The sequence below is a fragment of the Cygnus olor genome, chromosome 5 (genome assembly GCF_009769625.2).
Source record: "Cygnus olor isolate bCygOlo1 chromosome 5, bCygOlo1.pri.v2, whole genome shotgun sequence".
Taxonomy (NCBI): Eukaryota; Metazoa; Chordata; class Aves; order Anseriformes; family Anatidae; genus Cygnus; species Cygnus olor.
In genome coordinates this window covers 24892936-24906549 of record NC_049173.1, presented here as the reverse complement: position 1 = coordinate 24906549, position 13614 = coordinate 24892936, and the positions used below count along the sequence as shown (strand labels likewise).

Sequence of the window (13614 nt, the reverse complement as noted above, 5' to 3'; positions counted from 1 at the left end):
TCCCTGCGGGCGCAGAGCCGCGCCTCTCTCGCGAGAGCGGCCGCTGAGGAGGAGCCGAGCGGAGCCGAGCGCGGGCGGCCGCGACCATGGAGTCGGCGGTGGAGGAGCTGATGCCGCGGCTGCTGCCCGTGGGCGACTGCGACCTGCCCGAGGACTTCGACCCCAGCGTGCCGCCCAGGACCCCGCAGGAGTACCTGCGGCGGGTGCAGTGAGTGGCGGCGCCTCGGAGGGCCGAGGGGGGCGGCGGGGCTGGGCGGCTGTGGTAGCCGGGGGGGCTGCAGCCGGCGGTGCTCGGCTCGCCGCAGGCAGACAAGGGCCGCTGCCTGACCGCTGGCATCCCAAAACCTCCCCGTGGGATGCGCGGTCCCGCTTCAGGGCGGCTGAGGAGTAAGCAAGCTTCAAGGACGCTAGTGCCGTCTTGTGTAAACTGAGAGTACTTCGTGTGTAAACTCAGAACGCTTGCTCTTCTGTCGTTCCAAGTCGAACCTTCTGTAATTATTGCGTGTACAGCCAGTAGTTTGTTTGGTTTTCTTTACAAACTTCAAGATTTGTGGAAGTGCCATATTTGGGGGACATTCAGTATCTAACCACCTGTTACAATGACGCAAGTAATGCAGCAAAGGATGTTATTTTGTAGGATTGAAGCAGCTCGATGCCCAGATGTGGTCGTGGCACAAATAGACCCCAAAAAATTGAGAAAGAAGCAGACAGTAAACATTTCAGTAAGTCTGGGCTGTTCTACACCTTTTGCTTTGTTTTGAGGAACAAGTAGAGGGAAGTTGTTAATATTATATGCGTGTGTTAATTTGGGGGAATTTTTGGCAAAAATAAAACAATAGCATTGCTGGAATTTAAAAATACACACAGAATGAAATTGAATTTCTGGGCTTTAGAAAATACCTGTTGAATTCCTGGATGACAGCAGTCTTTGTAACTGATTTAAACTGGTAATATCCATACCACTTGATACACAACACACTTTTACAGCCTGAGGACATCAGATGTTGCATTAAATTTTACAAACACTTTATCATACAATCTGCATAAGCTTTGGAAGAAAGCAATAGCCATGCCTATATTTGGATTCTAATATATATCTAGGGTGAGGTAGTAAGAATAGTAAATACACCTAAGGTTTACTAAAGTTGAAATTCTAGCACCAAATCTTTCCTTTTTTGGTGGAGTATTTTATTGGGATTTACCATTACAAGTAGATTTTTGTTGTCATGTTGCCCTGTTTGTCTTTTTTTAATCTGCTTTCAAATAGTTCAAGTGACCAAGTTTGTCTGTCTTTAATGAAAACTGTGTCATCTGAAATTTAACTATTAAATTCCTCAATAAAAGTTTCTAATACTGGCATATGACCATGTAACTTGCAACCATTCTCATCATTTTTCTCCTCTCTTCATAATGGCATTCTTAAAAATTTGTAAAAAGACTTTTCTTTACAGTAATTCTCTTGTGCTAATCATTAAAGAGGTTATATCTACTCAACTGTCAGAGTTAATTTCCTAAAACATATTTTTTCAATCTTTTGTCTTGCTCAACTTAGTATCTGAGCAAACAGAACTCCTAAGGTTTGTAGCATCTACCCAAGATAAGGAAACAGCACCTTCCTTTTTATTAACAGGGAATTTAAGGCAGAACAAGTGCTAAAAAGATGACCTTATGTAATTCTTTGACAGCACACTTTGAATGCTTGGTTTTCCTTCTTTTGCATATGAAGAGGAGTCAAATAGGAGAAATTTTGTCTAGACCAACTGTCAGATCAGTCTTGCATGCTGTCATGAAATTACCTTTTTTTAAGTGAGTACTTAAATCCTATTTTTATCTGCTGGTAAATTTGACTAATTCTCTTGCTCTTAAGGATTCTTTTTATAAAGCTTTCTTTACACTGTAATTATTGCCAGTGTTTCCTTAGATTTCCGGATGTCAGCCTGCTCCTGAAGGATATTCTCCAACACTCAAGTGGCAGCAGCAGCAAGTAGCCAATTTCTCAGCCGTTCGTCAGGTACAAAATGGGTGTTTGTGAGGGAGAGGGGGGGGGGGGGGGGGGGGTTCAACTTGCACTGTCCAGATAGAGCACGTGCGCTTTTTGAAAAGGGAATGACCTTATATCTTATCTACCACAAATCATAACGTTGCTATACTAGATGTTGTTAGGCAACTGTATTAACTTCTGGAATTGGGGGGAAAAAAAAAAAAGTGCACATCTACTGTGAGACTCTTAAATTTATGATGAAACTTCTTCCTGAGTGTCATGTTTAAAAATAAAATAATAAAAAAAATCTCCTTCAAACATAGCATAAATATCTGGCTGTGTTTAGACTAAATGATATAGAGTAGTTGAGGGAAGACAAAATCTTTCCTGTTGCATTTGTACCCGCAGTATGCTTTATCCATAGTTCAAACAGCGTGAAATGCAAAAGATAATAAAGACGTGTGTAAAGTACATCTCCAGTACTGCTGAAGGAATGTTTACAATGCATTGATACTGAATTGCACTGAAGCTGCTGTGGCATTGAGCTTTGTATGAGCTCAGTTACCGTTTTTTCAGGGAGCTAAATCAGTGAAGGTGGAAATGTGTACTACTGCATCTATATTGCAAACACTAACTGAACTAGCTCCTATTTCTACAAGGTATTACATTGCATACTGTGTATTAGGCACAATCTTAGAGTTCAGCAGAGCTAAAGAAATGGACATCTAAAGACATATTCACTCTAAAAATACTTCTTTTATACACAAGTTAATTGTCCTCTCACCTGTACCAAAATTAAGATGAAATATGAGAATATCCTGGAAAATACTTAAGAGAAAAGGCCATCAAAAGTCACTTGTCACATAATGCATCAGGTGTTGTTACTTACAGCATTTTTAGAGGTCATTTTTACTGCTAGAGTAAAAGTTGGGTTGAGTAAAAATATTTCCAGTATCAAAAGTTTGCTCTGCAATACAGAAAACCATTAGGCAGGCCAATTTCTACGTTCTAATTTGTTTTATATGGCATCCCTGTCAGAGGAAATATACGAGGAAAGTGTGTTCGCAATTCTGTAGGCATCAGATACAGAGCGCTGTTGGAAACAGGATATTGGCTTTGTTTGCTCTTTGACTAATCCAGTTGTTTTTTTCTCTTGGTAATAACAAGCATAAGAAAAATTTGTAAGACTAGTAGAGCTTACTACTTCAATTTAAAGCTTTATGCAGTAGTCTTAAAAATTCCTTCAGCTTTAACATTGCTTCAAAAAACTCTGTACAAGTAACAATTACATTTATATTAAGAGGATTGAGGAATATTTAGCCAGTACTGCCTTTAATGATGTATAGAACATCATAAAAATACTTCTTTATGAAGATTAGGAACAATGAAGAGCAATTATGGCTAGGAGATAATAACTGTAAAGTTAAACTGTGATTTGGCTTTGTTTTAATTACTCAGAGTCTGAACAAGCATAGAAATCACTGGCGGTCACAACATTTGGACAGCAATGTTAATATGGTGAGTAGAATTGATAACAGTTCTGTGTTTTTTCTAGTCATTAAATTTAATTGTGTTTGGTTAATCTTGCTGTACCGTTTAATGCAACAACTTGTGAGTATTACCATGTTTGTTCTTCAATGTCTTCAAGACAGCAATATTTCAGTTTTAATTTATTTTTATTTACTTCAGCCAAAATTAGAGGATGAAGAAGGATGGAAGAAGTTTTGCCTCGGTGAAAGAGTCTACTCAGAAATAGATTCACGATCTGATAATGAAAATCTAGGAATTGATTACATGAAGGTGAGTATAGGAGTTCCATCTAATTTTCACCTGCTATTTTCACAAATAACTACCAGAAACAATGCTACTGTTTATTACCAATTTGTGCTAAATAAAAGGCAGACCGTCCTGTGAGCCCAGTTAAGACCCGTTTTTCTTCCCTTTTAAGTGGAAGCAGAGTGAAGCAGAGAACAAGTCTATCCCTTCAGTCAAAAAGTAGGAAGAGTTCCCTCATCTGTTCCCAGCTAAAACACACTACTTTGTTGCTAGCTGACATGAATGGAAAGCTTTTTCCTTAGTCTGCTTTAGTGTTTTGTGAATGTGGTTCCTGTCCTCCTATGCGCTACTCTATAAACGCACCCTTCACTGCATCTTTATATATATATAAAAAAAAAAAAGCTTTACAAATAACAGCAAAAGCAGTGTTTTGATATCAAATTTGATTGGACCTTATCTTAAACTTGCCTGAATATTTTTTCCATAGATATCAATGCTCAGAATAGAATTCAAAATCTTTACAAATGTCTGAATGTCATATTAAAATGTTATTTTTGTTTTAATTTAGAACTTAAATGCAGAAACATTACTATAAACAGTTTCCAACCTGACTTTTTTCAGGTGGGCTTTCCTCCTTTGCTAAGTATTGTAAGCAGAATGAATCAGGTAAGCCTACCTCTTAGAATAGCATAGCGGCCTAAGTTATTACTTCCCATGTTCCATCTGTTGCATAAGTCTTACCTATTTTTTCTGGGTTAGAGGAAGTAATTGATTATAACTGCTCTTCAATGTACACTTACAAGGAAAACATTTGATCATTATCTCACCTTTAACCACAATTTTACTAGTGAACATATACCATGAATGGTTGTAAGTGTATTTTCTCGCTGTAATTGCTCTATAGAGCATTTTAGTGTTTGAACTGCTGCTGAATGCCCCTTTAGGGGCTTACAGTATTTTAAGATTTCTCCTTTAGTGTTTTAAGTGCAGTTCTTCAGGCTGATTGTCAACTCTTACATACATTGCAAGACTGGAAGAAACCCGTTTACTATGTTGCTCACTAGTCACCCTTACAGAGAAACAGTCAGTGTGATGACTTTTTTTCTAATTTGTAGCTGTTTATCCATAACTTTTCGTTAACACCGAAAATTGCTTTATATAGGGGTCTTTATTTTTTTAAAAACCTTTTGTCAGGAACTGCTGCTATAACACTTGCTTCACCCTTATATCTAATTTTAACCTGAACTAAATACCATATAGAATTACAGTCAAGTGGAAATGTGTAATGTCTGTATTTAAAGACAAAAATCACAGTTGTTTTTATATAGTATAATCCATTGGGTAGAAGGACAGCAAAACAAAACTTTGCAGATATTAGATTGTCTCTTTCTGTTCCTCTTTTGAAGGCAACAGTAACCAGTGTCTTAGAATACCTGATAATCTGGTTTGGAGAGAAAAAATTTACTCCTGAACTGGTAACTCTTTAATTTATTCTAACTACTTGCATGTGATTGCTTTAAACAAGGGATAAATTGTGCATTGTTTTCCCTGAAATTATTTTAGTTTCTAAAGAGATCTCTAGATGGATGTACTGTATTCAGTTGCTTTCAAAACTCACTTGATTAGATACTAGATTGAACATTCACACAACTTTTTGGAAGGCTAATTGAAAACACAACAGATTCGGATGTTTTAGGTATTGCTAAAACCCCTCCTTTTCATTTGTTTTCCACACTAATCTAATCTTCAAGGTCAAAGGAGTATTAGTGCTGTGGAGAGAAGAGGGCCAGAGTCCAGCAGCTTTGGGTCTGACTAATTTAAGTTGTCAGTGTGCTGCACATTGTATTTCAACACCTCCATTTTATAGTTGGGAGATGCATGGTAGTCTGCAGGAAGAGATGCATTTAATCTTCCCATGTGCAGCATAGACCAGAAAGCTTACCTGTGTTAGCACGGAAACAGATCCAATCTAATTAAAAAAAAAAATAAAGTGATGGGGTACAGTACCATGTAGTTGGCCACAATTAGATTAACTAGCTGTGTAATGTCATCTTACCTACAAAAGACCGTGGTAGGTGCATCTCATTCAGTACCACAAAGTAAATGAGTAATAAAAAATTACTTCGATAATACTAAACACAGTTTCACTATTTTTGAGTTGCTTAAAAGCTTTTATTGTTCTGTCTTTAGTGACCACTATGCTGCAGAGGATGTGCACATTGATTCTTAGTTTATTCTCATAATGAGAGCCACTAGACACTAAAATTAGTTTAAGGAGTTAGACTGGTAGCAAAACTTAGGTTTGTAGGGATGCAGTAGAATTCAGTGAACTAAAAAGCAAAGAAGACATTTTCACAGTGGTATAAATCTTAAGTCTGACCTAACCGCATTAATACCATAAAGATCTGACTTCATATGTTCACTCTTCAGGAATATTTTTCTATAGTTTGCGAAGATAAAAATTAATAACTATGTAATCTTTATATATCTTTAGATATTACTAAATGCTTCCTTCAGATTAATAGCGGAAGCTGTATTAATTTACATCTTACTCCAGAAAAATAGAAGGAAATCCAGGACTACTGTTCATAAGAAGCTTATCTACAGGCACAAGACTCTACTCTGCAGTCTCTAATTTGGCTTTCAAACTCCTCAGTTCTGGCAACAACATTTAAAGGAATCTTCAGATACAGGTCTATGTTCCAGGCCTGCTACGTATAACAAGTTTCCTTCTGTAGAACGTAAAGAAATACCTGTAATTTAAAATTTCTTATTAAAATTCACACAGGGTAGGTGGTTTTATGCATTGTTGGCATGCCTTGAAAAGCCTTTGCTACCTGAAGCTCACTCCCTTATTAGACAGCTGGCAAGACGGTGCTCAGAAGTCAGAGTATTAGAGGTAAGATTTAATGTTGTGCAGAGGACTGTTTCAACTTAGCAAACTGTTAAGAAAATAATTTTTCACCTCTTGAAGTCTTGGTAAGTAATTTTTCATGTCTGAAACCTGCTTGAGAATGAAGGGATGATTACAAGCACATAACACAGCAGATAACTGTTTTTCTATTGGACATCGTTATCAGAAGAACTGTTCTGGTATTTGTTTCTCTTTCAGGAGAACAAGAATGAAGAGCAAGTATCTGCTCTGAACTTGATAATCTGCTTAGTTAGCAGGTAATGCAAGTTACAGATCTAAAACATATGTCCAGAATGAATGTGTGGTTACCCTTGGCCTAACCTAGATTCCTTTAAAGTGGAAGTCAATCCAAGTTCTCTGGGTGTACGTAGCAGACATACTTAGCTAAAAGGACTTAAGCTAAACCTAAGAGTAAAACAAAGTAAGTAAAACCGACAGTTTCCTTGGATGAGCTCCCTGAACCATGAAGCTATAAATATGACAGAAAAAATAAGACCTAGAAAGCAAGCGGTCTAACAACTCAAAGCAAAGTAAGGAGTACGTTGCATTAGAGGTTCTCACCATATTCCATTTCTCTCCACTAGGTATTTTGATCAACGTGATTTAGCTGATGAACCCTCCTAGACTGTTTTTGTGTTGCCGTGGTATAAAGAGCGTTATCAGACATTGCACAGATCAGACCTGAGGTACAATACAAACCCTTCAGAACACCCTCAACGTAACAACACATTTGGCACAGCTGAGAATAACTTAAGGTGATCTTTAGCATGAGATGGTTAGCGTCTCCAGTATCATCATCATAAAATGGTCAGTGAAGTGTTTGTCGTCGTCTCTCAAGCTACTGTCTCAGCAAACTACATTCTCCATTAGAATTTTCTACCATCTGAGTGTTCCTGTGGACGCTGCCTTAGATAAAGACTTCTAAGTTTAAAAAAAAAGACATTACATTACAGATGATTTTTCTTTATCTAACACACACCCCTCGACGGCTTTTTTAATAAAACTGAAGCATATTTTAAGTGTTCTTAAATATTGTAGCTTTTCTCATTCTTCATAGTATTTAAAAACTGCCTTAGTATAAAAGCCTACACAACCGAGACTGTGTTTTTTCAGGCATCAATTCCTGAGCTTAAGTTCTGCTAAGCAGTTCAACTATAGCCATTGAGTTACTGAAACACTTATTTTAGTAAAATATAAAAGACTTCCTGAGTAATAATACTCATTACTTCTTAGTGAACGGCTACAGAAACCTGGGAAAATAGAACAGTTGTATTCAATGCTCTTTAATAGAAGCATTTATTAAACAGAACGAACAAATTTATTTTCTGTCTAGTATCTTGACAAACACATTAGCTCACCTATTTGACTTCATACATACTTAACACGGAGTGATTTGCCAAGAATATCAGCATCTGCTTTGTACATATACAACTTTCAGGTAAAATCCAGGGTGAAAGAACTCTGAATTCTGCTGGTAACAGCAGACAATATACAGTGTTGAATTTCACAATATTCAGGAAGCAGATGTCAATTGAGTCCCTGACTATTTAAAAAAGACAGATCATTAAGCACAACAGGTTACTGATAAACCTTTAATGCGTCTTGGAATTATTGGCACTGTTCACAGTAATCTCAACTGTCAAGTGAAAAATGAAAGTGCATTAATAGCAACTACAGGAGTTTTAATTCTGGAGAAGCAAATTACAAAATGATTCTGTGTGCTGATAAGGAATATCTACCATGTTGCATAGGCCTAAAATGTGCCATTGAAGTGTCCATCTATGAAGCACAGTGCAAGTCCCTTTAGTAATAGTTCTAGCATTTTAAAGCAGGGTGAGTTGGCAACTGAAGAACCCATTAAATGCACTCAGCAAGAATTAGCTAATTCTCTAGCCTTATAATTTCAAACGAGTCTGACTCATATAGGTGGACAACAACCACAGCCTTCCTGTAAACTACCTGTATAAGAGCCCAGTATTTTCAGTCACACAGCTGATCTCTATGGAGTACCAACCACCCTGGTTACTCTTATCTTTGCTAGGTCTATAAACAGTGGGACAGTATTCTGCTAGATTGAGTTCTCCTTCAGATGTTTCCTAACTGTCAAATTTTTCAGTTACAACTAATCTGAACTAGCATTCACAGTACATGAAAAGATCAGAACTTGGTCACATATTAAGCTCAAGTATAATAAGCCCCTGATTATCGCGTTTATAATATACGGCTTTCCAGCTTGTAACAGCTATCCGGAAAAGGCTCGATCCATTATAAACTTCAGACCTCCCTTAAGAGATTAAGGATGAACACCTTCCACTGTTCCTGCCCAACCATGCAATTGGACAATATACACTTATTCCAACACAGAAGGTAGTTAAAACAGACAAAAGTGTTGTTCAAATATATTATTTTATAACTATCCTGTTATTTCCTGGTCTCAAAGCAGAAACTGATTCAGTATCATGAGGCATTCTCACATTTCTGAAAGTATAAGACCTGACCCTGCCAGCAGAAAAGTCTTACAGCAAAATTCATTAAAAGTTTAAACAAGATGTTTTCATGCTTACCTACAGCAAGATATGTAATGTTATACAAGTCTTGTAACAAGTAGTATCTAGCAAACCCCAATATCCTCAAGAGTCTTGGTGATGTCTTTACAGCTTCTTGCAGGCCTAATCATCTTCCTGTACACACTCATTACAGAAGTGAGTTGTAGCTAGCAATTAAAAACAATTATGTTAATATTGAATTTATGCACAACAGGCTAAAACAAATTGCCTTCTTTGCTGAGTAGTAGATGACCTTGTCTGTAAAATTCTGATGCAAAAAACAGCTATTATTTTTAGGGAGGGAGGATATGCTGTTATTTTTGTAGAAATAAGTGTTCTTTTCTACTGCCCCATATCATTCCCATAAAAGAACTAAGCCTCCACTGAACGCTGTTAATGAAGGCTGTTGTGATATTTCCTTCCTTGGAATAATACAAAAGCAATTGCTGCCTCACAGTTAAGAGTGCATACAGAAAGGCAGCAGCTTGGCATTCACGTTAGGTGACGCAAAACACAGTTTCTTACTCCAATTGAGTCTTGATTGGGTTTTTAGTCAGCTCTTAAAACATGCATACAGTCTGTTCTGTTAACAGAAATCTTTTGTTGGAAACTTTTGAGTAGACAGTTTTTAACATGATGGACGTTAATACCTTGGTATAGAATTGATTTCATACCAAGATACAAGGATAGTGTTAAATTATTTTGATGAGCATTTATTATATATTTTGGAATTCTGCTGCGCATTGCTATAATTTACAAGCTACGTACAAAGCTGAACCAAGATACCAAAACCACAGACAAAGGATTTTTAAGGTAGATACCCAGATTTGAATGTGCTCTACATCTTCTGTATCATCACCTGGAATTTACCTGCAAAGAAAAAGCCAAGTTGGATCGAAGTATCAACATTAGATTTACTTTTCCGATTTCAGTCTTACAGCTCAGTTGTGAAATACCTAGCCATGATTTAAATATAACATTTAACTCCTACTGAACTTTTTTTTTTTTCAGTTGAAGCATGTACCACATTACAGCAGTTTTGTCAGCTAAATTTAAATTTTTTGCGAAGCCTATGCAAATTTTCAAAACCATCTTAATCAGCTTGTGTAGTCACAATGGATTTCAGTTACTACCCTTCTTAATGACTTCTGTAAATAAAAAGCACATATCTAGTTGTTTTTATCTTCAATTACTCCAGTAGCCTTCTGGATGTATACCCTTACGTATCTGTTGCTTCCAAATGTACACACAACTTTTAAATTTGGTTTTCCACTTAATGTCATGGAGATTCACCCTCCATCAGTGTTATCGTAACAGTAAAGCACAGTCATCGAGTCAGTAAGGAAAGTTACCAAGTGAGCTAAGAACCTGAATACTGAGAACTACTTACATGCAGGCATTGATGAAACTTCAGCTGTTACAATACTCTTTATTCCCAAATTTGATAGGCCGCCTCTGATTAGTCCACAGGTAAATGCTAAAAACTAAATATAAAGTTACATTTTAAAGAAGTTTCAAGGGTGAAGCTTGATGCGAAGATTGAAACTAAGTAATGATCAACTGAAGATTTAACATTTTGACAATATAAAATTATGGAGGTTTTGCTATCCTCTATCAGTGCATTGTGACAGTGGCAGAAGTTTCCTCCTAACTGCACACAAAATACAAACACCAGTTCAATGACTTTCCACTTGCAGTCAGGCCAGCTCCCACCATCAAGTAACTCAAACATGAAAACAGCAAGTTTCAAAATCGCTATTACTGTTTCTTGAACCATAGATTGAAACCACTGTTCTGAAACAAGATACATTTCTAAAAAAAAAAACACAGTTTTTGAAGACTTAAGTTTAGCTTCCCTTTTGGAGAGTTTGTATCCACCCAACTACAAAATTTCAAGTTAATAAATCAAGATGATTCAAGTCAAGCTCATAGATGCCAAGGATAAAAACAAAGGGTACCTTTGGTGCGTGTTCTAAATACTGCTTTCCTGCAGACATTTGTGTCAGGAGTCGAAATTTATTATCTTGAAGGACATAAATACCCTGTTAAAAAAAAAAAAGTTTTCAGTAGAGTATCCAGTAACATGTAGTCTGAATTTTACCAGTCAACGTCACCAACAAGCAAACCTTGGGAAGTTTTTCAGCTATTTTGTATACGGTTATATTCAGCAGTGTATAACTAAGTGTCTTAACCACTGAAAAATGAAAATATTCTTCAAAATAAAAATGACTTAAAGGCGGCCATTTAAATACATTTAAATGCAATCCATCCTATTTAAATGCATGTTAAGGCAGCAATATCATTTTCCCACACTAGTTTTCTACTGAAGTGTATTGGGAGATGCATGAAAAAGTTCCTGTATGTGTTAATTAACTGTAAGCATTACTGTCCTGTCAGTTTGTAACTCCACAACAGTGCATATGAAATTGACAGCATTTAGTCTTTTCAGAGTGGCAATAAATAAATCATAAGCAATTATTAAATTGTATTCTCCAACTATACACCAACGTGAACCTTGAGAAATGCTTTTTAAACAAAACATATAAATAAAGAGCATTTGGGGTTTCTTATCAGGTAATTAATTCTAGAGCAAGACAAACAGAAAATGCCGTAGTAATTCAAAACAGTATCACTGATTTTGTCACTGAAATCTTATTCTAGATCACTTTACCTGATGATTGGTCCTGAGGTTATCTATTTGTTTTTTGAATACAGTTGTCCAAAAATCTTTGCAAATGAACTTCATAATATCTAATTCATCTTTGAATCTGGCAGTATCTTTTGTAAACCTAAGAGAGAAGTGAGAAACGTATCAATAATGAGGGTACACCCAACAACTTGACAGTATCGTTCTAGCATTGCTCAGCTTTCATGTATAACTTAAGAGTAACACAGTGTTATCTCAATATCTGCAACAATACAGCAGAAAAGATGCGTTTGAATAATGTGATCATTAAAGACAGCTGAAGTGCAGAAAGATGCAGAACACTTCATAACGTTTACCTTCCATAAACTATCGAAACATACAGCTCACACCTCCACTACTGTTTGGAAAGGCTTCTTCAATACCAAAAGAAGCGCTAATACATAGGAACAAACATGTAAAACTAGTTTCACTTTCCTAAAAAAAAAAAAAACCCTTCCCTTGTTCATTTCAGAATTCTCCCCCTGCATCCTCCTTGAGGATATTTATCTGGCACTAAAGCTTCACTTTGGTCAATGAAAATATGACTTCAGGAGCTTGGGATCCTCTACACAACCCCAGACCAAGGGCACTGAAGTTAGGTGTGCAGCAAGTCACCGTGCATCCCAAGAGGGCTCAGGGAGGTGAGGAGGTGGTCACAAAGTTCCAAGGACTGGGAGTGCTTTAGAAAAAGAAAATCCTGGAGTAGCCATTCATAAAATTATGTTTAAGATTAATTAAAAGAGAAACAATCACGAAAAAAATCCTACCAGAAGTAGGAAACACGCAGAATAACTAGGCCTACAAACAAAAAGTGCACTTTAAAAGGATTATAAATAACCGTGTACTCTGTGTGATTGTTTTCATGACAGAAATACGTAAAAAACGTGGTGTACGAACAGGGGCGCCAGCAAGAGCGAGGTGTCAGGACGCACAAGGCGGCAGCCCAAGCCTCGGTCTGTCAGAGGGAGCGAGCAGCTTCCCCCGAGCGGGCCGGCCCTCCTGGCCCCTGCAGACCGGGGGGACAGGGGGGAAAGCAGCCGGGGGAGCAGCCCCAGGGCCTCGCTCACCTCTCGATCAGCCCCTGCCCGACGCGGAAGCCCATGCTCTCCAGCTTGGTGGTGCAGCGCCCGTTCTCCTGCAAGACACAAGGCGTCAGCCCCGCTCTCCCCGCCGCCTCCGGCTGGTCCCTTAAGGCGGTCCCCGTCCCCGCTCACCCCTTCGCCCTGCTCGGCGGCGCGGTACAGCCCCGCCACCATCTCGCTGTGCAGCAGCAGGAACAGCGTCTCGTCCGCCATCTCCGCTCCCCCCTCACACGCACCCGGCGCCACGGCAACGGCCCCGCCGCCGCCACCGCCGCTGCCGGGCCCCTCCGAGCAGCGCCGCCCTGCCCTTTCCGGCTGCCGCCCGGCCTCCGCGGCGCCGCCCCGCGGCCGGACCGGACCGCACAGCCCGCCAACCACCGCCTCAGCGCCCGCAGCCCCGGGGCTGTGAGGGGGCAGCGAGCTGGGCGCGGAGCCCCGGGGGGAACCCGCTGCTGACGGGGGTCGGGAGTCAGAGACAGGCAGAGACCGTTTTTTATCATTAATAAAAATTTATGTTTATGTTTATGTTTTTTATTATTAATTTTGTGTGTGGTTTTGGGGTCGTTTGCTCAAAAATGGCTTCTCGAGGCCCCACGGGGCGCTGAGGCCGGGCCGAACCGCGGACACGC

The 13614-nt window shown here is 38.8% G+C and overlaps 2 protein-coding genes across 4 annotated transcripts; one reads left to right on the top strand and one right to left on the bottom strand.

Annotated features, from left to right (window-relative positions):
• The first annotated feature begins 13 nt into the window (after positions 1 to 13).
• On the top strand, positions 14 to 7696 carry GEMIN2 (gem nuclear organelle associated protein 2). Of its 3 annotated transcripts, XM_040559781.1 has the most exons (10): positions 14 to 208; positions 638 to 722; positions 1922 to 2011; positions 3440 to 3499; positions 3671 to 3781; positions 4379 to 4423; positions 5164 to 5232; positions 6546 to 6656; positions 6870 to 6928; positions 7256 to 7696. In XM_040559781.1, exons 1-10 carry the CDS (start codon positions 87 to 89, stop codon positions 7293 to 7295), a joined length of 792 nt encoding a protein of 263 aa, XP_040415715.1. In that variant the 5' UTR covers positions 14 to 86; the 3' UTR covers positions 7296 to 7696. The 3 variants fall into 3 exon arrangements, with proteins under 3 accessions (XP_040415715.1, XP_040415716.1, XP_040415717.1); XM_040559782.1 differs by lacking the exon at positions 3440 to 3499; XM_040559783.1 differs by lacking the exons at positions 6546 to 6656; positions 6870 to 6928; positions 7256 to 7696 and adding an exon at positions 6315 to 6509.
• Positions 7697 to 7951: 255 nt separating this feature from the next.
• TRAPPC6B (trafficking protein particle complex subunit 6B) lies at positions 7952 to 13315 on the bottom strand. Its single transcript, XM_040559785.1, has 7 exons — positions 13118 to 13315; positions 12971 to 13038; positions 11889 to 12006; positions 11176 to 11259; positions 10608 to 10701; positions 10039 to 10087; positions 7952 to 9384 (listed from the first exon to the last, which is right to left on the bottom strand). The coding sequence occupies exons 1-6, from the start codon at positions 13196 to 13198 to the stop codon at positions 10056 to 10058; spliced, it is 477 nt and encodes a 158-aa protein (XP_040415719.1). The 5' UTR covers positions 13199 to 13315; the 3' UTR covers positions 7952 to 9384; positions 10039 to 10055.
• Positions 13316 to 13614: the final 299 nt, after the last annotated feature.